This window comes from Leguminivora glycinivorella, chromosome 14, assembly GCF_023078275.1.
Source record: "Leguminivora glycinivorella isolate SPB_JAAS2020 chromosome 14, LegGlyc_1.1, whole genome shotgun sequence".
Taxonomy (NCBI): Eukaryota; Metazoa; Arthropoda; class Insecta; order Lepidoptera; family Tortricidae; genus Leguminivora; species Leguminivora glycinivorella.
This window is the reverse complement of record NC_062984.1, coordinates 8,391,086-8,409,064: the sequence shown is the minus strand read 5'-3', so window position 1 is coordinate 8,409,064 and position 17,979 is coordinate 8,391,086. Positions and strand designations below refer to the sequence as shown.

General features: G+C 40.5%; 2 protein-coding genes across 2 annotated transcripts in view; both read right to left on the bottom strand.

Moving 5' to 3' along the window:
* Nucleotides 1-17,979, bottom strand: part of LOC125233210 (protein CLEC16A homolog) — a 34,446-nt gene that overhangs the window by 13,135 nt on the left and 3,332 nt on the right. The window contains 7 exon segments of the mRNA XM_048139120.1: nt 502-628; nt 3,756-3,942; nt 4,628-4,825; nt 5,223-6,331; nt 13,382-13,468; nt 14,134-14,276; nt 16,576-16,724. Of these exon segments, the coding sequence (XP_047995077.1) occupies nt 502-628; nt 3,756-3,942; nt 4,628-4,825; nt 5,223-6,331; nt 13,382-13,468; nt 14,134-14,276; nt 16,576-16,724 (2,000 nt within the window).
* On the bottom strand, nt 9,150-12,501 carry LOC125233209. The gene is made up of 2 exons (XM_048139119.1): nt 11,922-12,501; nt 9,150-11,334 (listed from the first exon to the last, which is right to left on the bottom strand). Exons 1-2 carry the CDS (start codon nt 11,990-11,992, stop codon nt 9,798-9,800), a joined length of 1,608 nt encoding a protein of 535 aa, XP_047995076.1. The 5' UTR covers nt 11,993-12,501; the 3' UTR covers nt 9,150-9,797.

The following is a 17,979-nucleotide window of genomic DNA, read 5'->3' as shown; positions in this document are numbered from 1 at the left end:
AAGGTTGAGGATCATAATGTGAGATGAATTGATTAAATAACACATGGATTTAGCCAGTATCTGATGAGTTAAAATGGAAATTAAAGACATTTTGACTACAAGGTTTGTTTACATTGTTCACAAATTCTATTGACGGCGACTTTAGTAACGTTTTACAATTTTATGTAAACATTATTAGTTCAAAATTGATCGTTCCTTAGTTAAGGAGGATATTTCACTGTTTTTTTTTTTAAATTCGGTTTTTTCGTTAGAAAAAATTACCAAAGCGTCCAAGTGTCCAAATTTTAATTCGAACCAACGTCCCCCGTTTGGCATCCGTCAGCCATCTGATCACGATGTCAAGGGTCGAAAATTCCCAGTATATGACTGTCTCAGGCGGCAGTCACTTTCGTAAAAACTAGTGCCTACGAAAATCTTAGGATTAGTTGTCAAAGCGGACCCCAGGCTCCCATGAGCCGTGGCAAATGCCGGGATAACGCATGGAGTATGATGATGACTTGCCTCTCCGCTGGGTAATCGCTTGGCAAACGCGATACCGCTCATAGGCGTGCGAGTTGGTGGCAGGAGAATGGCAGCATCCATGCAAAGCCATTCCACGTTTAAGGGTCGCTTACTCATCTCACAGTACCTGTGAACAAAAAATATATAATCAGTCGCAGAGAAAAGTGACCCTTCTTGCGTAACGCCTGACCAGAAGTATATGAATATTGTCAAGAGGGCGCTCTAAGTGTGTTTTTACATTATCCGATATCGGATGTCGGACCGATATCCCATACATTACAGGCACTATCCTGGATTTTTTTCTATTGAAATCCTTCCGGACTTAGGAACCCACACACAGGCGACGAATGTCTTAAGACGCGGAACGGACTTCAGCGCCAATTCGCCCGAGTGTAATTTAAAAAACGTCTCAGTACATTTTGTATAGGACGGACGTAAGACGCGCCCCCAGGCGACGCGGCGAGCACCTCAAGCGACGCGCCTCAAGCTTTGCTTGAAGATTACACAGGTCACCCTTGGTGTTACAAGGATATTTGACTGACGCTAGGAGCGGAGTGTTCGGCCGGGCGGGTGAGCGAGCATACAATTTATGCAGTTCGCTCAGATCATTCGTATGAGATTCAATTGTTCTACCTCTGCCACACACTCGACGAGAGGCGTGTGCAGTAGCGAAGGAAGCAGGCAGAGGCATAGTGTGGCCGCGCTACTCGTCATGCTCCTTTGTATGCAACACCGCTCCCTATTTTGTCGGTTTTTTGGCGCGAGTCAAAGGGCCGGCAACAACCTAGAGCGATTAATCGCGCGAGTAGGGCAGTGTGTGGCCAGAGACGATAACAGCAATTCCCGTCAACTTTGTACAATGCCACGTCAGCAAATTTTAATTGATCCTATTTTGTTACCAACATTTAGTAATATAATTCGACTTTCGTAAGATATATACAGGATAATTGTTATAATTAAGAAAATATAGATACTAGAGAACCTTAATGACGAAATAAAACTTAATAAAATCTCAATTCATCAACAAAATCTTGGTAACAAAATAGGAATTAATAAAAACAAATTTAACTTTTCCCTTAATTTTTGTACAAACTTTTCGAGAACTGCTGATAATATCGCGGCAGCGCGAGGAGCATAGTGTGGCAGAGGTATGTATAAGATATGTATGCCGTAAGCCCCGCCCTGCTTCACGTCCAATATGAGCGTCCACTCAGGCCTTACAGTTCAGCCACGACATTGGTCTAAGCGCGACAGCGGTGAGCAGCAGCCATACATTGGAGCGAGACACAGCGATGGGACTTTTCATTCGCACGTATGGCCGCCGCTCACCGCTGTCGCGCTTAGACCAATGTCGTGGCTGGGCCGTTACACTAAGCGGCAACCCACACTCAGGCGATGTCTTGAGTGCCACAGGAGCGTTGCCATTTAAATCCCTAATCAGTCAATGTTTCAATGATGTAGGTAAAGCGAGCCGAATTGCGCTCTATTCGCTCTATATCTCGCATCAGATATGAACAAGAACGAAAAAAGTCTTACTCGTCTTCAAACATGTCTAAGATGTCGTCACACTATTCTATAAAATTCGAGTGACGGTAAATTATCATCGTTGCACATGGCTGCTTGAGTAGCATGAGTGTCACGTGAGCGTTGCCATTTAAATCCCTAATCAGTCATCTTTTAAATGCTGTAGCAGGGTGTCCACTACTAAACCCAAAAAAAATTCCCTGACTTTTCCCTGACTTTCCATGACCATTTAGGAAAATTTCCCTGACCAAATATTCAATTTTTACCGCTTTTGCTTAGGGTTGCAAAAAACCTTTTTTTTCTGTCTTGAAAAAAAAAACCTAAAAGTTTTTAAGGATCACTCGTGCGTCTGTCTGTCCGTCTGTTAATCCAATTTTTTTTCCGGAATATGTTTGTTTTTTAAAGTACGAGATATTAAAATTTGCAAGGCAGTTCATACTTTTGTACCCAAGGTTAACTATTAAACTTTAATTTCTGGTTTCATAAAACTAACGTAAACGAAATCTGTAGTTGGTAGTTATCGCCATTTACTTTTGGCTATACCAGTGCCGGCCCGTGCATCATGGTAGAGCGAGTTTGGGTTTCGGCGCCCTTAGATATCCTACACCAGAAAAAAATATCTCGCGAGCGCAGCGAGCGCGAATTTTTTTCCCCTTTTTTACGTCCCTGGGACTGGTAGTAATTATTATGTACATAACATAGGAAACAAAATGGAGTACCTAGTCTATCAGAGCAGAGTAGTTATGTGCAAGTTGCGGAATGATTCCAAAAAAATCTTAAAGTTCATGAAAAATTCATGAAACTTTCACGAAAAATAAAGGGAATTTAAATTTATGAAATGAATAATAGTAAACGCGAGCGAAGCGAGCGCGAAATTTTTTCTTTGTCGTCAGCGTCGGGATGCCCATTTAGGTGTTTTGCCACTACATGATGCCTTTAGGTTTCCAAGTGTTTGAAGTTCTCTCATCGTCACGCTTATTATCCTCCTATGCTCCTTTGACTCATACAAATTGCGCCTCTATGTGACGTTTTGCGCCATTAGCTTTATGAGTAACTCCGCTTTGAATTGTCGGATAGATACTTGGACAGCGACGTCTTTCAACTCAACTTTGTCTTTGTCGTTTTCACATCGCCCTAACAGAAACACCTATCTTATGAATGTTGTACATGGTGACATTGTGGTGCAACTTTCTAGTTAATCTGAATCACAATAACTGAATTTATTCCCGACCCCTTCGCCATTTTGGAATATGTGGGTAGGGCACGCAATGTAAAAAAAATGTGGATTTTTCCACATCTGCGATTTTGGGTGGGATAAATTAAGAACAGCTAGAGCATGAAGATATATCTCGTTAGCAATCACTGGGATGGAGGCCAGGTACTATACTTGTCATGAAAAGTCTAAAGAGACAATTTTAAGTGGCCTTAAAATCACTACCGGGAATCCATCTTTGCTGTCATGGATGTGGCCAACCCAAGAAATCATATTATTTTTTCAATACTTTTTGATTTTTTTTCTTGGTGCCAAGTTTTTCCCTGACCTCCCAATCATTTCCCTGACTTTCCCTGACTTTCCATGACCACTATGAGCTTCCCTGACTTTTCCCTGACTTTCCCTGACTTTCCAGAAAGTGGACACCCTGTGTAGGTAAATCGAGCTGCTTCGCGCTCTATTCGCTCAATATCCCGCATCAGATATGAAAATGAATGAAAAATAGTGAAAGTCTTACTCGTCCTCAAACATGTCTAGGAAGATGTCGTCGCACTTGTAGAAGTTCCTTGCCAGCGCCGCCGCGCGCGCCCGCAGACTGTCCGCGGCGGCCACGTGCCGCGCGCCCGCCGCGCCGCCGGCGCCCAGCATGGCTATGCCCACCAGCGTCACGCTCAACTCTAGCGTCACTAGACGGACTTTTGATGCTGGAACAAATGTTTACAATAAGTGTATACCCCTGAAAACTTCAAAAAGGAACTGTAACCCAGTGCGCGGCAAACTTTTGAGACCATTATGCGCGGTGGTGGGGGTATGTTCGCGCATCGGATACATATGAGCAAAAAAACTGCCTAATAAGAAAAATCGCTTTTGCGCAGATAAGGACACATGGTCAGGTCATGGTCTAAAAGTTTGCCTCGCACTATACCAATGAGATAATAATTATGAAACTGATTGGGTCTGTTCCAAATATACCTGTATCTGAATCTGTACATTTTTTATACATATACAATCCCTATAAAAAAGTTGTTTGAGTGATGTTGAAATCACCGATTCCGGTACAGCGCCTTCTGGTGTGAGATTTGGTAAACCCCATAGGAATAGGCATATAGTAATTTATTTTATAGGATATTCTTACACACTGCCTATAACCGAGGACCTTATTTAACAATTAGGTATATGATAATTTAGGTAAGGTACAGCGGGGCAAATCTCGACTGAACACACCTACCATGTATAACCGGTGGACACTCTATTTAATAATGCAAACATTGTAAAACATGGAAAAATGGACCAGTTACATTTGTCTCCCAGTCAAGATTTGCCCTGTTGTACCTTATATGTTGCATATTTCTTGTTATGTTGTTATTACTAAACCATACTGTGACGCACTTGGTTTACAGCTCTGTGCCACGATAGCCGTGAGCTTGGATATGAGTAACGCATTGTAGCTCTGCACTGGTCGTTTGGACGGAGTGGAGGTGGCGCCATCTTGTGTCTCTACGGACTGTTCGCTTGGAGTAGCCGTTGGATTTGAATTTTCGTTCTGTTCTGGGCATAGTAGCGTGTCAAGGAGTTCCGTGTTTACGCCTGAAATATTAAGTACAATGACTTAAATTAAGTAAATAATTTTGAATGACACAAAGAAAAGTTTTTTTTTTGTATTTGCATTAGGCAGAAAAATCATGACATCTGCATTCGTGCCTTATTTGGAGGCTTAAGAGATAAATTAATCATTTGTAAGAAAATTACTATTTGTAGTTAGGAAAATATGTTGAAACATGTGACAAATAATATTGTGTAGAAATACATTTTCAAAGAAACTTCTTACCAACTAAAATCCAGACAGGCAAGTGAGCAGAGAAAGATAACATATTAGTTAATGGAAAATATAAATTGTGATCATTTATGCCAAGGTAAGTCAAGACTACCATTACAAGAAATAATCAAGCTTGATTTAGAAGTATAAAATAAAGATTAACAGTACCTTTATTATTTATCAACGCAAACAGCAAGCATAGCGCAAAAAGCGCCTTATAGTCATTCTCACTACAGTCCAAAGAATCTAGAATCGTCTTCAAAAACGGCCTTGTCTCAATCTCTCTATTTTCTCTTATTAGTATATTTTCCATCGACGTCGATGGTAACGCAGGGGAACTGGGTGGGACACCAAGTAGCTTTTGTTTTTCTTCGTCAGTTATATTATTCAGTTCAGGACCTGACTTTGAAGAGCTCGACTCAATACCAGAGTCAGGTAAAGGCGAATCAGGCATATTCTGCTTAGCTAAAGTCACAGCGCTGGAAGATTTCGAAGCTATCTGAGTAACCAGATCTTCTGTTGAGTCGTGGGCCACGCTAGAAGACTCACTTATATGCGAAGTGGACGGTAACGAAGTGGACACTAATTCGGGATCTAAATCACAACTCGACTGATCCGTATCATAACCAAATAGCTTGGGACCACTGTATTCTGGAGTCGTATAGTCTCTCTCTTGTCCCGAACTTTCTAAGGCCTTCTCTAAACTTAGTTGCGGCTTAGAAAACTCTAACTTAACGCTAGATTTAGCGTTACTTATATACATTTCTAATATCTTAGTAGCTCCATCTTCGAATACTGATAAATCTGACTGTAATATTATCCATGCTAGCGCGTGTACTATAGGACCATGTGTGATTATTAAAAATACTTGGGATAGTAGAAATAGGGATACTACACAGGAGACAGATGGTTTTACTTCATCATCTGATTCCATTCTTTGTCTATTAAAAGACACTCTAGATGGTGACATATCAGAGCTTTTGCCTTTAAGGATCGCCTCTAAATTCCTTGTGATAACTTCTATAGTCTGCAAGTTATCTCTGTTGTACGGCGATGAGTTTTGGCGAGACATCGGACGTTTCACAGAGTCAGAGGTCAAAGAGTATATGTAGAGGGGAACAAGGAGTTTGTGCAAGAGATGTTCGGTTAACACATCGTTGAGGTCAGGAATGTTGAGACAGAGGATGTCGTTGATGTAGTGTAGCTGTTTAATGATGAACTAATTGAGCGGACTGTAATTTAATAAAATATCTTTAAGACGAAATTGACAAAGATAACTCGAAATTTTAGAGATTTAAACAAAACACTTACTGGGGAAAAAACAGTGCATATGTCACATACCTTTTAGCATGAGGTTCCAGTGGGTTGGTTTCAGCTCGCTTACCATCAGCCTTGGTATGCAAGGCGCACGTGCGGGCCCGGCTTACCGTCTCCTCGAGCCCAGAACTGTTCTTGGAGCAGAGCTTTCTTCCTGTCCACTTTGATAATGTGACTAGCACTGAGTTTAAACTTAATTTAACGATAATTGTTGGGAAAATGTGACTTTAACTATTTAATTAGCAATAAATGGCAATTTTAATGCAGCGACGCGTTCGCAAGTTAGATCGAGAGCGAAAAGAATGTGAGGTAATGGCTACCGGAAATGATTAGTGCCGGGCTAAACACACCGGAAGCTAAAGACAAAATAGTGTTGTTTCTTTAAAAAACCGATATTCATACGAAAGTTGAACATACCGCTCACCTAAATATGCAATATTTACTCTACAAATAGTGCTAGAGTTCGACAAACTACTTAAAAACTATAATGTTAAACTAAGTGATAATACTAGAACGACGAAAGTTAATTTGAAAGTGGTAAAGGACACAGCTTCACAACTGGTCTTCTGTACTGACCAGTAGCAGTTTGAATTGTGACCACTCTACAGACACCGTCAACTCCGGGATGTAGAGCAACGATGCGCCCAAGGGGCCATTTTAAAGGGCTTGTCTGTTCGTTAATCAACAAGACCAAGGAACCCACGACAATGTTTGTATTTACTTTATTCCATTTAGTCCTCTGTTGTAGAGTATGGACGTACTCAGCGTGCCATCTACGCCAGAAGTCTTGATGCATTTTCTGTATCATTTTCCAACGATTACAGACACTTACTTTTTTATCTACAAGATTTTCCTCTGGGACAATCGACAACGGTTCCAGAGTTAAAAAATGGCCTGGAGTTAAGGCTGAGAGATCACTAGGATCCGAGCTAAGAGGTGTCAATGGACGAGAGTTGAGCATAGACTCAATCTGAGTCAGAATTGTATAAAATTCCTCGAAGGTTAACCTTTGATTACCTACAACCCGTGCGAGGTGAGTCTTAACCGAGCGTATCCCGGCTTCAGCTAATCCGTTAAAATGAGGCGTACCCGGAGGGTTAAACGAGAATTTAATTTCTTGGGCATCAGCAGCACCTTTCATGAGTGAACCAAGATAGTTACTAGCGCCCACAAAATTCCTACCCTGGTCAGAGACAATGTTACTGCATCGACCACGACGAGCGACAAACCGTTTAAGAACACAGAGGAAAGCTTCTGTCGACAACTCTGAAGCAAGCTCTATGTGAATGGCTTTGGTACTAGTACATACAAAAACACAGATGTAACCTTTGTACGTTTTCGCACCACGGCCACGACCGAAAGCGATATCAAATGGTCCTCCATAATCAATGGCGACACTCGAAAAAGGTTTAATTTGCGAGACGCGAAAAGTAGGCAAATTTCCCATAAGCGGCGGAGATGCCGCAGAGGGATTGGCACGAAAGCATTTCACGCAGCCTCCAATCACTGCCTGAATTGCTCGCTTTGGCGACAAAATCCAAAACGTTTGCGCAAGTAAATTTTGTAAAGTTTGGGCACCTGGATGTAAAAATCTTTTATGATATTCGTCAATTATTAAAATAGTGAGTCGGTGGGAGCGAGGCAATAAAATGGGATGTTTGACAGAAAATTTAATAGGAGAATTTGCCAAGCGACCGCCCACCCTGACAATACCCTGACTGTCAATGAATAATGAAAGCTTGCGCAAACCCTTTGGCAATGCGTTCAAACGATCCTCCCTTAATTGATTGATCTCTACACTGAAAGAAGTGAGCTGCACATGTTTTACTAAAAACATGAGAGCTGCAGTGGTTTCAGCTGACTGTAGAGATCCGACAACTTTTCCATCCTTAGCTGACCGTAAAAAACGGAAACAGTAGGCTAACACACGCTTTAATGTGAAAAGCGAGGAGAACCTGCTAAGGACTTCATCAATTAAGTTAGGATCGGCCGTCACGAGTAAGCTACAAATACGTTGTTCCTCTACAATACAGTCATTGCTTGGATCGTGCAAAGGTGAGCAAGGCCAATCCTTCTCTTCCTTTACCAACCACGACGGACCCTTCCACCAAATATCACACTCTACCAAATCTTCAGGCAGTAACCCCCTGGATCCTGCATCAGCAGGATTGTGGTGTGTACTGACGTGACGCCAGCGATCAGGAGCAACAAGATCCTGGATATGGCTCACACGATTTGCAACAAATGTTTTCCAGCGTGAAGGGCACGACTTGATCCAAGCTAACGTTACGGTCGAGTCTGACCATGCAAATATTTCCTGAACAACATAGAGAGGTTTTAATGCCTCTTGTGTTGACTGCATCAGGTCTGCCAACAACACGGCAGCCTGCAGTTCCAATCGAGGAATTGATAATTTACGCAGAGGCGCAACCTTACTTTTGGCACAGCAAAGCTCTACAAAAGTAGAGCCTTGTGTGTCATCGACACGACAGAAGACGACAGCAGCGTAACCACGCTCCGACGCATCACAAAATCCATGCAATTGTAATGAAACAAACGAATGGATGATGCGACGGGGAATAACGACAGATTTCAACGACGGAAGTTGATCGGTAAATTTCATCCATTCTGATGTGATTGCTTCTGGAACATCATCGTCCCATTGCACCCCAGATGACCACAAGACCTGCATTAAATATTTAGCGTGAAACGTGACAGGACATAAGAATCCTAGCGGGTCATATATGCGCGCTATATTCGATAAAATAGTACGTTTAGTACATTTCTGATCACGTGGTGTTGCAACCTCAAATTGGAACGAATCTGTTTGTGGACGCCATAACAATCCCAATATTTTAAGGGACAAATCCGAAAGTTCATCAAAATGTTTAAAATCACTCGAATACAACTCAGAAGATGGAAGGTCAACGATAAAACCTTTATGGTTGGAGGTCCATTTTCTCAAATGGAACCCACCCGACGACAAAATTTCAGATAAATCTGATCTAATTTTTAAAGCTTGCTCAATAGAGTCAGCGCCTGTCACGACATCATCAACATAAATGTCTCTCCCAAGCACTTGTGACCCTTCAGGATAGGAGTCAGCAGTCTCCTCCGCTATCTGTGCTATTGTGCGCAAAGCTTGATACGGAGCCGATTTCACACCATAAGTTACCGTCCGCAAACGATAGTCTTTAACTGGGCCGTCAGTCGAAGGTCGCCACAATATCCGCTGATACTCAGCGTCCTCGTTTGGCACGAGGATTTGACGATACATGGCCTTTATGTCACCCGTAAAGACTATTTTATGCCATCGAAACCTAGTAAGGACATCAAAAATATTAGTTTGTAACTTAGGTCCAGCTAGTAGTGTATCATTAAGCGAAATCCCATTGCTGTCACGACAACTTGCGTCAAAAACGGCTCTCAGAGGTGTACTGACAGATTCGGGGCGCAAAATACCATGATGTGGGATGTAATTAAAATTCCCGACACTAGAGACAGGCGGCGCAACCTGCTCCATATGACCACTGACCTCATACTCTTCCATAAAGGAGGCATAAGCTTTACGAAAATCCGCATGCTTTGTAAGCTTGCGTTCCAACGAAAAAATCTCCGCATTGCAATTTCACGAGTGTGCGAAAAGGTAGGCTTGTTCGAAGGATCGACGAAAGGTAGAGGTACCTCGAACCGGCCTTCACTCGTGCGACAATAATTTGCACGGAAGTTATCTTCACATAGTTGATCCTCTTTCGACAAGATAGGTTTACTCGGACCACAAATATTTTCTAGTTCCCAGAACCTTTTAAGAGAATCATCCAACGACAGCGACAAGTTTGATTGTGAAGCATTCGACACGAAAAAACAATCTTTCCGACAATTAGTGAAAGATTGTGTACGAGAGGCATAACAGTCACCCATCAGAACCCATCCGAAAACAGTCTCCAAAGCCTTTGACTGCCCCTTCCGGCCCTCCTTCTTACCACTTAAAATGGAAGATGCAAAGATCTCTGCATTTAAGAGTAAATCTATTGGGCCCGGCTTCGCAAAGTCAGGGTCAGCGAGAGGTAGACCTTGAATGTGATGCCATTCCGATGTATTGACTCTATAGTATGGTTGCTCCGGACAGATAACTGGAAGCACTGACGCTTGGAAGTCAAAATTAACCATTTCTGATCCAATAGGTTTAACAGAGCATGATAACATACCCTTAGGTGCAACTTCAGATAGTCCAATTCCAGTAATTGGCTCGCTAGTATCATCTACCTGTAAACCTAATCTTCGAGCACAGTCATGGGAAATAAAATTGACACCACTAGCACCGTCCAAAAGAGCACGAGCTATTTGATAATTACCTGAACTATCCCGAACAGCTACCCGAGCAGTAGCAAATAAAACTAATCCATTACTTTGGACCGACGTCAAAGTCACTTTGCTATTTAAACCGCTCACCGTTGGCTGAGGTGCTGGTTCAGCCTCTGGCGAAGCCGGTTCCCTTTTTCCAAAGTGTAATAAAGTGTTGTGGGAACAACCGCATATACTGCACCGACAATCCGATCGACATTGTTTAACTTTATGAGTTTTGGAGAAACAACAAACACACAAGCCCTTGTTTTTCACCACCTTGAACCGCTCCGAAGTGTCTAAAACTTTAAATTTTTTACAATTTTCTAAGTTATGCAGTTCAGTACAGAAAACACATATATTTTGTTGTGTGGCAACTAGTGTTACCTTGCCTTTACCTTTAATGGCACTTGTTACGGGCTTAACCTCCGTTACTTCCAGAGCGCGGACTTGTTTTTCAACAAACTCTTGTAGCAATTCAAACTTTGGAATTTCATTGGAATTGAACTCGAGGAGGAAGGCCTCCCGAGTCGCCTTGTCCAATTTTCCCCACAACAGATGAAATAACATAAAGTTTTTATCGGGTAAGTCGAATCTTTCTAACACTTGTAATGTTTCTCTAAAAACACGATGAACTTTTTCTAATTCAGTTGAAGACTTGGTCTTCACCTGTTCAAAAGTAAAATCTTTTCATAGTACCCAAAGGCAATTTGCCGTTTTCTATTGTAAAACTTGTTTAAAGCATTGTAAGCATCCATGTAACTGTTGTCCGAAATTGGGTAATTCTTAATCAAATCTAAAGCCTTACCTTGACACGATGTCATAAGATAATGCAGCTTTTCAATGTTCGAAATATTCCTTTTATGAATTAAGGAATCAAAGAGTTCCTTAAATGACAACCAATTGTGCAAGGAGCCATCAAATGGTTTCACAACAATTTTAGGTAACTTCGCTGAATTATTATCACTACTATCTTGTTTGTCAACAGTTTCATGTTTGCTTGTAATGACAGGCTCAGCTTTCCTTAACCTTGTCAAGATTGACTTTACTTTTTGTTCAAAATCGACAGTAACCGAGAACTCCGTATTTACATCCTTTGTTTTCTTCATTATAGCCTTTTGGGCACGATGAAAGTCTTCAACTATTGGGTTTAAGTCGGCCGCGACATAACCCTCTAAATCTATACAATCAAAGATTAACTCTAACCGCATAACCGCGTAATTGCGTTCAACCCTATCCATGTCAACGTCTCTATTGCTCACATCAATGTCCGACATTTTTCACGTAATAATCACTGTTGATTTATCGAAAAACGAGAACGAAAATATAAATAAACAGTTTACGTTACTCAATAAAATTAACTTGTTGACTTTGACAATGACAGATGAGATGACAACCGAATTGTTGCCATACACCAAAGCATAGACTAAGACCGAACGAGATGAGCGGATTGAACGAACTGTCACACTGCTACCAACCTAAATTCTACTATAAAAGTCACACTTCCGGTCAGCCATTAACCGAATCGAGAATTAAAAGTTTTACCCACCAATTTATTAGAAAAATATTACGACACGACAAATTTGATATTTTACTAAAAATAGGTAACTTTTCAACGGATCCGGCCGAAGGAACAAATGTTTAATGATGAACTAATTGAGCGGACTGTAATTTAATAAAATATCTTTAAGACGAAATTGACAAAGATAACTCGAAATTTTAGAGATTTAAACAAAACACTTACTGGGGAAAAAACAGTGCATATGTCACATACCTTTTAGCATGAGGTTCCAGTGGGTTGGTTTCAGCTCGCTTACCATCAGCCTTGGTATGCAAGGCGCACGTGCGGGCCCGGCTTACCGTCTCCTCGAGCCCAGAACTGTTCTTGGAGCAGAGCTTTCTTCCTGTCCACTTTGATAATGTGACTAGCACTGAGTTTAAACTTAATTTAACGATAATTGTTGGGAAAATGTGACTTTAACTATTTAATTAGCAATAAATGGCAATTTTAATGCAGCGACGCGTTCGCAAGTTAGATCGAGAGCGAAAAGAATGTGAGGTAATGGCTACCGGAAATGATTAGTGCCGGGCTAAACACACCGGAAGCTAAAGACAAAATAGTGTTGTTTCTTTAAAAAACCGATATTCATACGAAAGTTGAACAGGGGGGACGCGTTTTTTTTTCCTTTAGAAGCGATTATTTCCGAAAATATTAATATTATCAAAAAACGATCTTAGTAAACCCTTATTCATTTTTAAATACCTATCCAACAATATATCACACGTTGGGGTTGGAATGTAAAAAAATATCAGCCCCCACTTTACATTTAGGGGGGGGGGTACCCTAATAAAACATTTTTTTCCATTTTTTATTTTTGCACTTTGTTGGCGTGATTGATATACATATTGGAACAAAATTTCAGCTTTCTAGTGCTTACGGTTACTGAGATTATCCGCGGACGGACGGACGGACGGACGGACGGACGGACGGACGGACGGACGGACGGACGGACGGACGGACGGACGGACGGACAGACAGACATGGCGAAACTATAAGGGTTCCTAGTTGACTACGGAACCCTAAAAATGAATCTTAATAATAATAAGGTAAAGTTGTACCATTTATCAATATTTCCAGCCAGGCATATTAGGGCTAAGGTACTTACTCCGAGTCATTTCGCACGCACGCGTCCAGCTCCAATATGTGTTTGCCGATAAACCAAACTAGGTTACTGAAGTATGGCGCTGCCGTCCTACAAAGATACGTGCGATTAATATTTTATTAACGATTAGGTCTTCAAGTAATATTAGGATTTCTTTAGATGTTGGTCAGCGAAATAAATACAGTGAATTTATCACAGCAGAGTTTTTTTTTTTTAACAATCAAAAAATATTCCATTCCTCTGCCAAATGAGCCACCTCAGCTTTACACATTCATAAAATTTAAGAAGAGAACGTAAAGTTGAAACTATTTACGGTAAGTACGTATAAATTTAACTTGTATAAAAGCGTAAGGTTTATGTCAATTTAATTATTAGATTGCGATTAAGTCCCGTAAATAATGATGGTTCTAATATGGAATCCCTACAGTACTACAATATGAACTGCTGAAAGAACATGAGACACAGACACACACAACAGAACGTAAGATAATACAGACACACCTCGGACAATCGGATATACGAAAGAGGCGCGTTCCTACGCACACAGCCAAAGGCCAAGGGCCTTTAATCGCCCCCTGGGCACGAAGCTGGGCGCTTGCGCTCAGGTCCACTGGTCCCGTTTTTGATAGACTGTAACTGTGAGATGAGGTAACCGAGAGCGGGTGGGCGGCACATTCAGCGGGGAGCGGGAGTGGCCATACTGTACAGGGGTGTGTGTGTGTGTGTGGATCATGTGCTAACAATATAATAATTACCTGTCTCTAATGAATCGCAGCATGCTCGCATCTTGCACTCTATACACGTTGAGAGTCAGCGTCCGTACCGCAATCCTCACCATGGACTCTGAGTGGTTGAAGAATTTTATCGCCTCCGTGTATAGAGGGAAGTCTTTTGTGTGCTGTAAACATTTTAAATAAATTATTTTATGATTAAATTATCTATAAAGCGGATTGAATGTGATGTTCAAGCCCTAAGAAGATTCTGTTTTTATTATTATTATTGTGCGCTTACTCTTGGCCACAGACTAGCAAAAGGCAAAGACGTGGCCTACGATGGAGTGAGCTCGCCCAGAAGATGCCTGCTCACTCTAGATTTTAAGGTTGTCGGGTTATATGAGCTCCGAAATATAGCCGCGCCGCGTACGAGTACCAATAAAAAAATCGTTTCTAAATGGATTCCACGTACTCTGACATCTAACTACCGATTATTTTGTGAAATAACTCTTTGTAATTTCTCTTATTAGTAAACAGTAATACAGCCAACAGCAGAGATAGTTGATCTGATCACCATCTTGGCCCCTGCAATTAAATATCTATGCAAGATGGTCAGTTATCAGTGCTGCTGATTATATACATAGACCTTTAGCCGAATAACCCAGTAGGTATATACTATGAGATAAGATAAACTGGGCATAATCAATTTCCAGTAGGTAATAATTGTGTTATGACGTCATTTTCTTCTTCAAAGAACATCGATCCAAATTCCAAAGGCCTTTCCTAATGGCAGAATACATATAATTTAAAGTAATTTCAATTAATAATCCATTCAGACCAGTGTTAACTGACAAAAGATAATTGTACAATAACCGGTTTTTGCAGCTGTTTAAAGAAAGAGCTGCATAATTTTACAGAATTCCGAAAGCGCTTGCAATTATTGAGTAGATAACTGCAAGAGAAGTCTCTAAAACGGTACAATAATTATAGTCAGAGGCTTGGCATCTTTCCGCACAACCAATTTGTATTCGTTGTACAGTCGGCCAAGAAAGTGGTCTACCACATTTGACAAAAGTTTCTGCGAACACTCTCTCTCTTCTCACTCTTTTTAGCCTGATTCTACCCTTCGGGTGTAGGCCTCCTTCAACATGCACCACTCGTCACGGTTTTGTGCGATCTGGAGCCACTTTTTCCCAGCTGTCCTTTTGATATCGTCCGCCCAGCGCATCTGCGGTCTTTTTTGACGGCGCTCTTCTCCCCATGGTCGCCATTCAAGTAGTCTTTTATTCCAGGAGTCGTTTTTACGTGCTATATGGCCAGCCCATTCCCACTTCAATGTTGCTACGCGTTTTATCACATCAGTGACTTTGCTCTGTTGTCTCTGCGAACACTAACGATCGCTAAGGTTGACTTGACACATGGCATGACGAAGTATCATATATAGAGAGAGCAATTGTCACTGACATAATATTATTGCAAGGGGAAATCGATATTGTTGTCTCATGACGTTCAAACGAACCTCAACCGTAAGGTGGTAAACCACATTTTTGGTCTACTGTACACTGAACACATGACTAGATGTATTTGTAGATACAGTCGACCAATCTGAATCCTAAGCCACTGTAGGACCCTTTCACAGTAAAAGTCAAACTGACTTCTATAGTAAATAATTAATAAATAATAAAGCACGGTGTCAATACGACAGGGTTCCAGAGTGGCCTAGGATTCTAATTAGTTGACTGTACATACATAAGTCAACTCGCGCCTGTTATCCAAAAGCACTCTTACCAATTAAGAGGTTAAAAGTAACATTTAATTAAAAGGCTATTTATAAACATGAAATAAATGTCATATTTATACAAAGAAAAAGTGACCAAGGCCTCCAAGTGTCAAGAGCTGGAATCGAACCAGCGTCCTCCGTTACCGGACGCATATCTAAACCGCTCGGCAATCGGGTCACGAAGGCAAGGGTCGAAAATTCCAAGTATATGACATTTCCGAAGGCTCGTTAATTGCGCCTTCTAGTATAATATAGTAGTGCATGTGACTACTTTGAAAAGGCTATTTGTGTGTGCTAGGCTAGCTGTTTGTGTGTGAATACTATTTAAAATTTTATTCTCCCATACATTACATTATATGGTGTGCCATGCGTATGTGTTAAGGTCATTATCGTCTTGAAGGCCACTTAACTAAATAAGACTAGTTTCCTATACTTAAAATAAAATATTTTATGCAGTGCACGAAATAAAGCACCACCCCACCTAATTAGGAGAAAAATATGGACAGTAGTTATGTTTAAACATCATTTCTATTTAATAAGTAAATAGAAAGATATACAGTAAATGAATTGACCGTGACGTCACTCCTCAGTATTTCATAGTAGTTCCATATTAGCAAATCGTTTTAACAGTTCTTAAAAAGAAGCTGATAAGTAGGAAACTAGGCTATTATGTTTTTAAAAGCGAAGGGTCCTTTTATACTCACCTCATTATAAAAGAAATGTATCGTGTGGCTGTTCAGTTTGAAGCTGAGAGTCTTGAGGAACGAAATGTAGTACGCCATCACCTCTTCGTCGGAGAAGTCGAACTTGTGCACGATTATCGAGTTCACGTGGTTATTGCTCAGCAAGTAATCTGAAAAAGGCAGTCGTTAAACACACCTTGGACAGTGGCAATCAAATATATGAAAGAAACGCGTTCCTACGCACACAGGCTAAGCTCGTGTATGCGAACGCGTACCATGCTTGTGTGCGTGAGATATGGCAGGTCGACTGGTCGCGTTCTTGACAGGCGGTAACCGAGAGCGGGTGGGCGGCACTTTCAGCGGGAAGCAGAGTGTCCATAATGTATGATAGTACTCTTTATTATACTGTGGTATAAGTATATTGGGTAACTTGGAATTTTTAAATATTTTAATTTTATAAAATTTGACTCTTGGAGACCCTATACATCTCCATGGATTATTTGATTACTTGTAACGTTCAGAGTCATTTCAGTTTTTTTTTTCTTTGCATCTGTTTGTTGTAATAATATGACATTTAGAGACTTTATACATCTCTAACTCTATATCAGTGTATAGCTACATTTCTTATGATTTATATTTTTAGTTGTTAATATTTTTATTAACTTAATTTGTTTAACTTTAATGAATACTCTGTAATGTTGACATGTAAAAGTGCCCCTGTGGCCTATTTGCTGAATAAACGATTTTGTATTTGGTCTACAAAAGCATTATTTTCATTCTTTGCCATCACTAATGGTAATTAAGTATTGTCTTTAAATAAAAATGAATATTTTTCTTATTCAAGGATTAATTATGTAATCTTGTTAGGTACCAAGTGTTTGTTATTGTTATTACACTTATTAGACGAAATGGCGATAAATATTATAGTCGTGTGTCAATGGTAATTTATTTCTCACAAAAAGTCATTTAAATAAATAATAAATAATATGAAATGGACATTTTATCAAAGAAACAAGCTGTTTTGAAGTAATACTAATTATTTATAGGCTTAAATAACAATAATGATAACACATAGTGATTTAATGAATCTTAATAGCAGTATGACTACTATTTATAAGGTAATTAAACATGATTTACATACTAATAATACAATTTTTTTATGTTCAGTGCCTGCAACTCAAACAGTGTTACATGCGCGTTGCCACCCCATTAGAAACTTGTACATTCCCTTTTGCTGTGGTAAGTACACAGCAAAAAGGAGTGTACAAGCTCTAAGGAGGGTTCGGGTTGCCGACGACTCAAAGGACAATAGACGGAACAAGTTAGTTCCGTAAGTCCTCCCGTCATCAGCACACCGCACCCTCGTTGAGCTCTGGCAGCCTTACTAGTTTTTTTTTTATAGTAATTTGTACATAGAAAAACCGG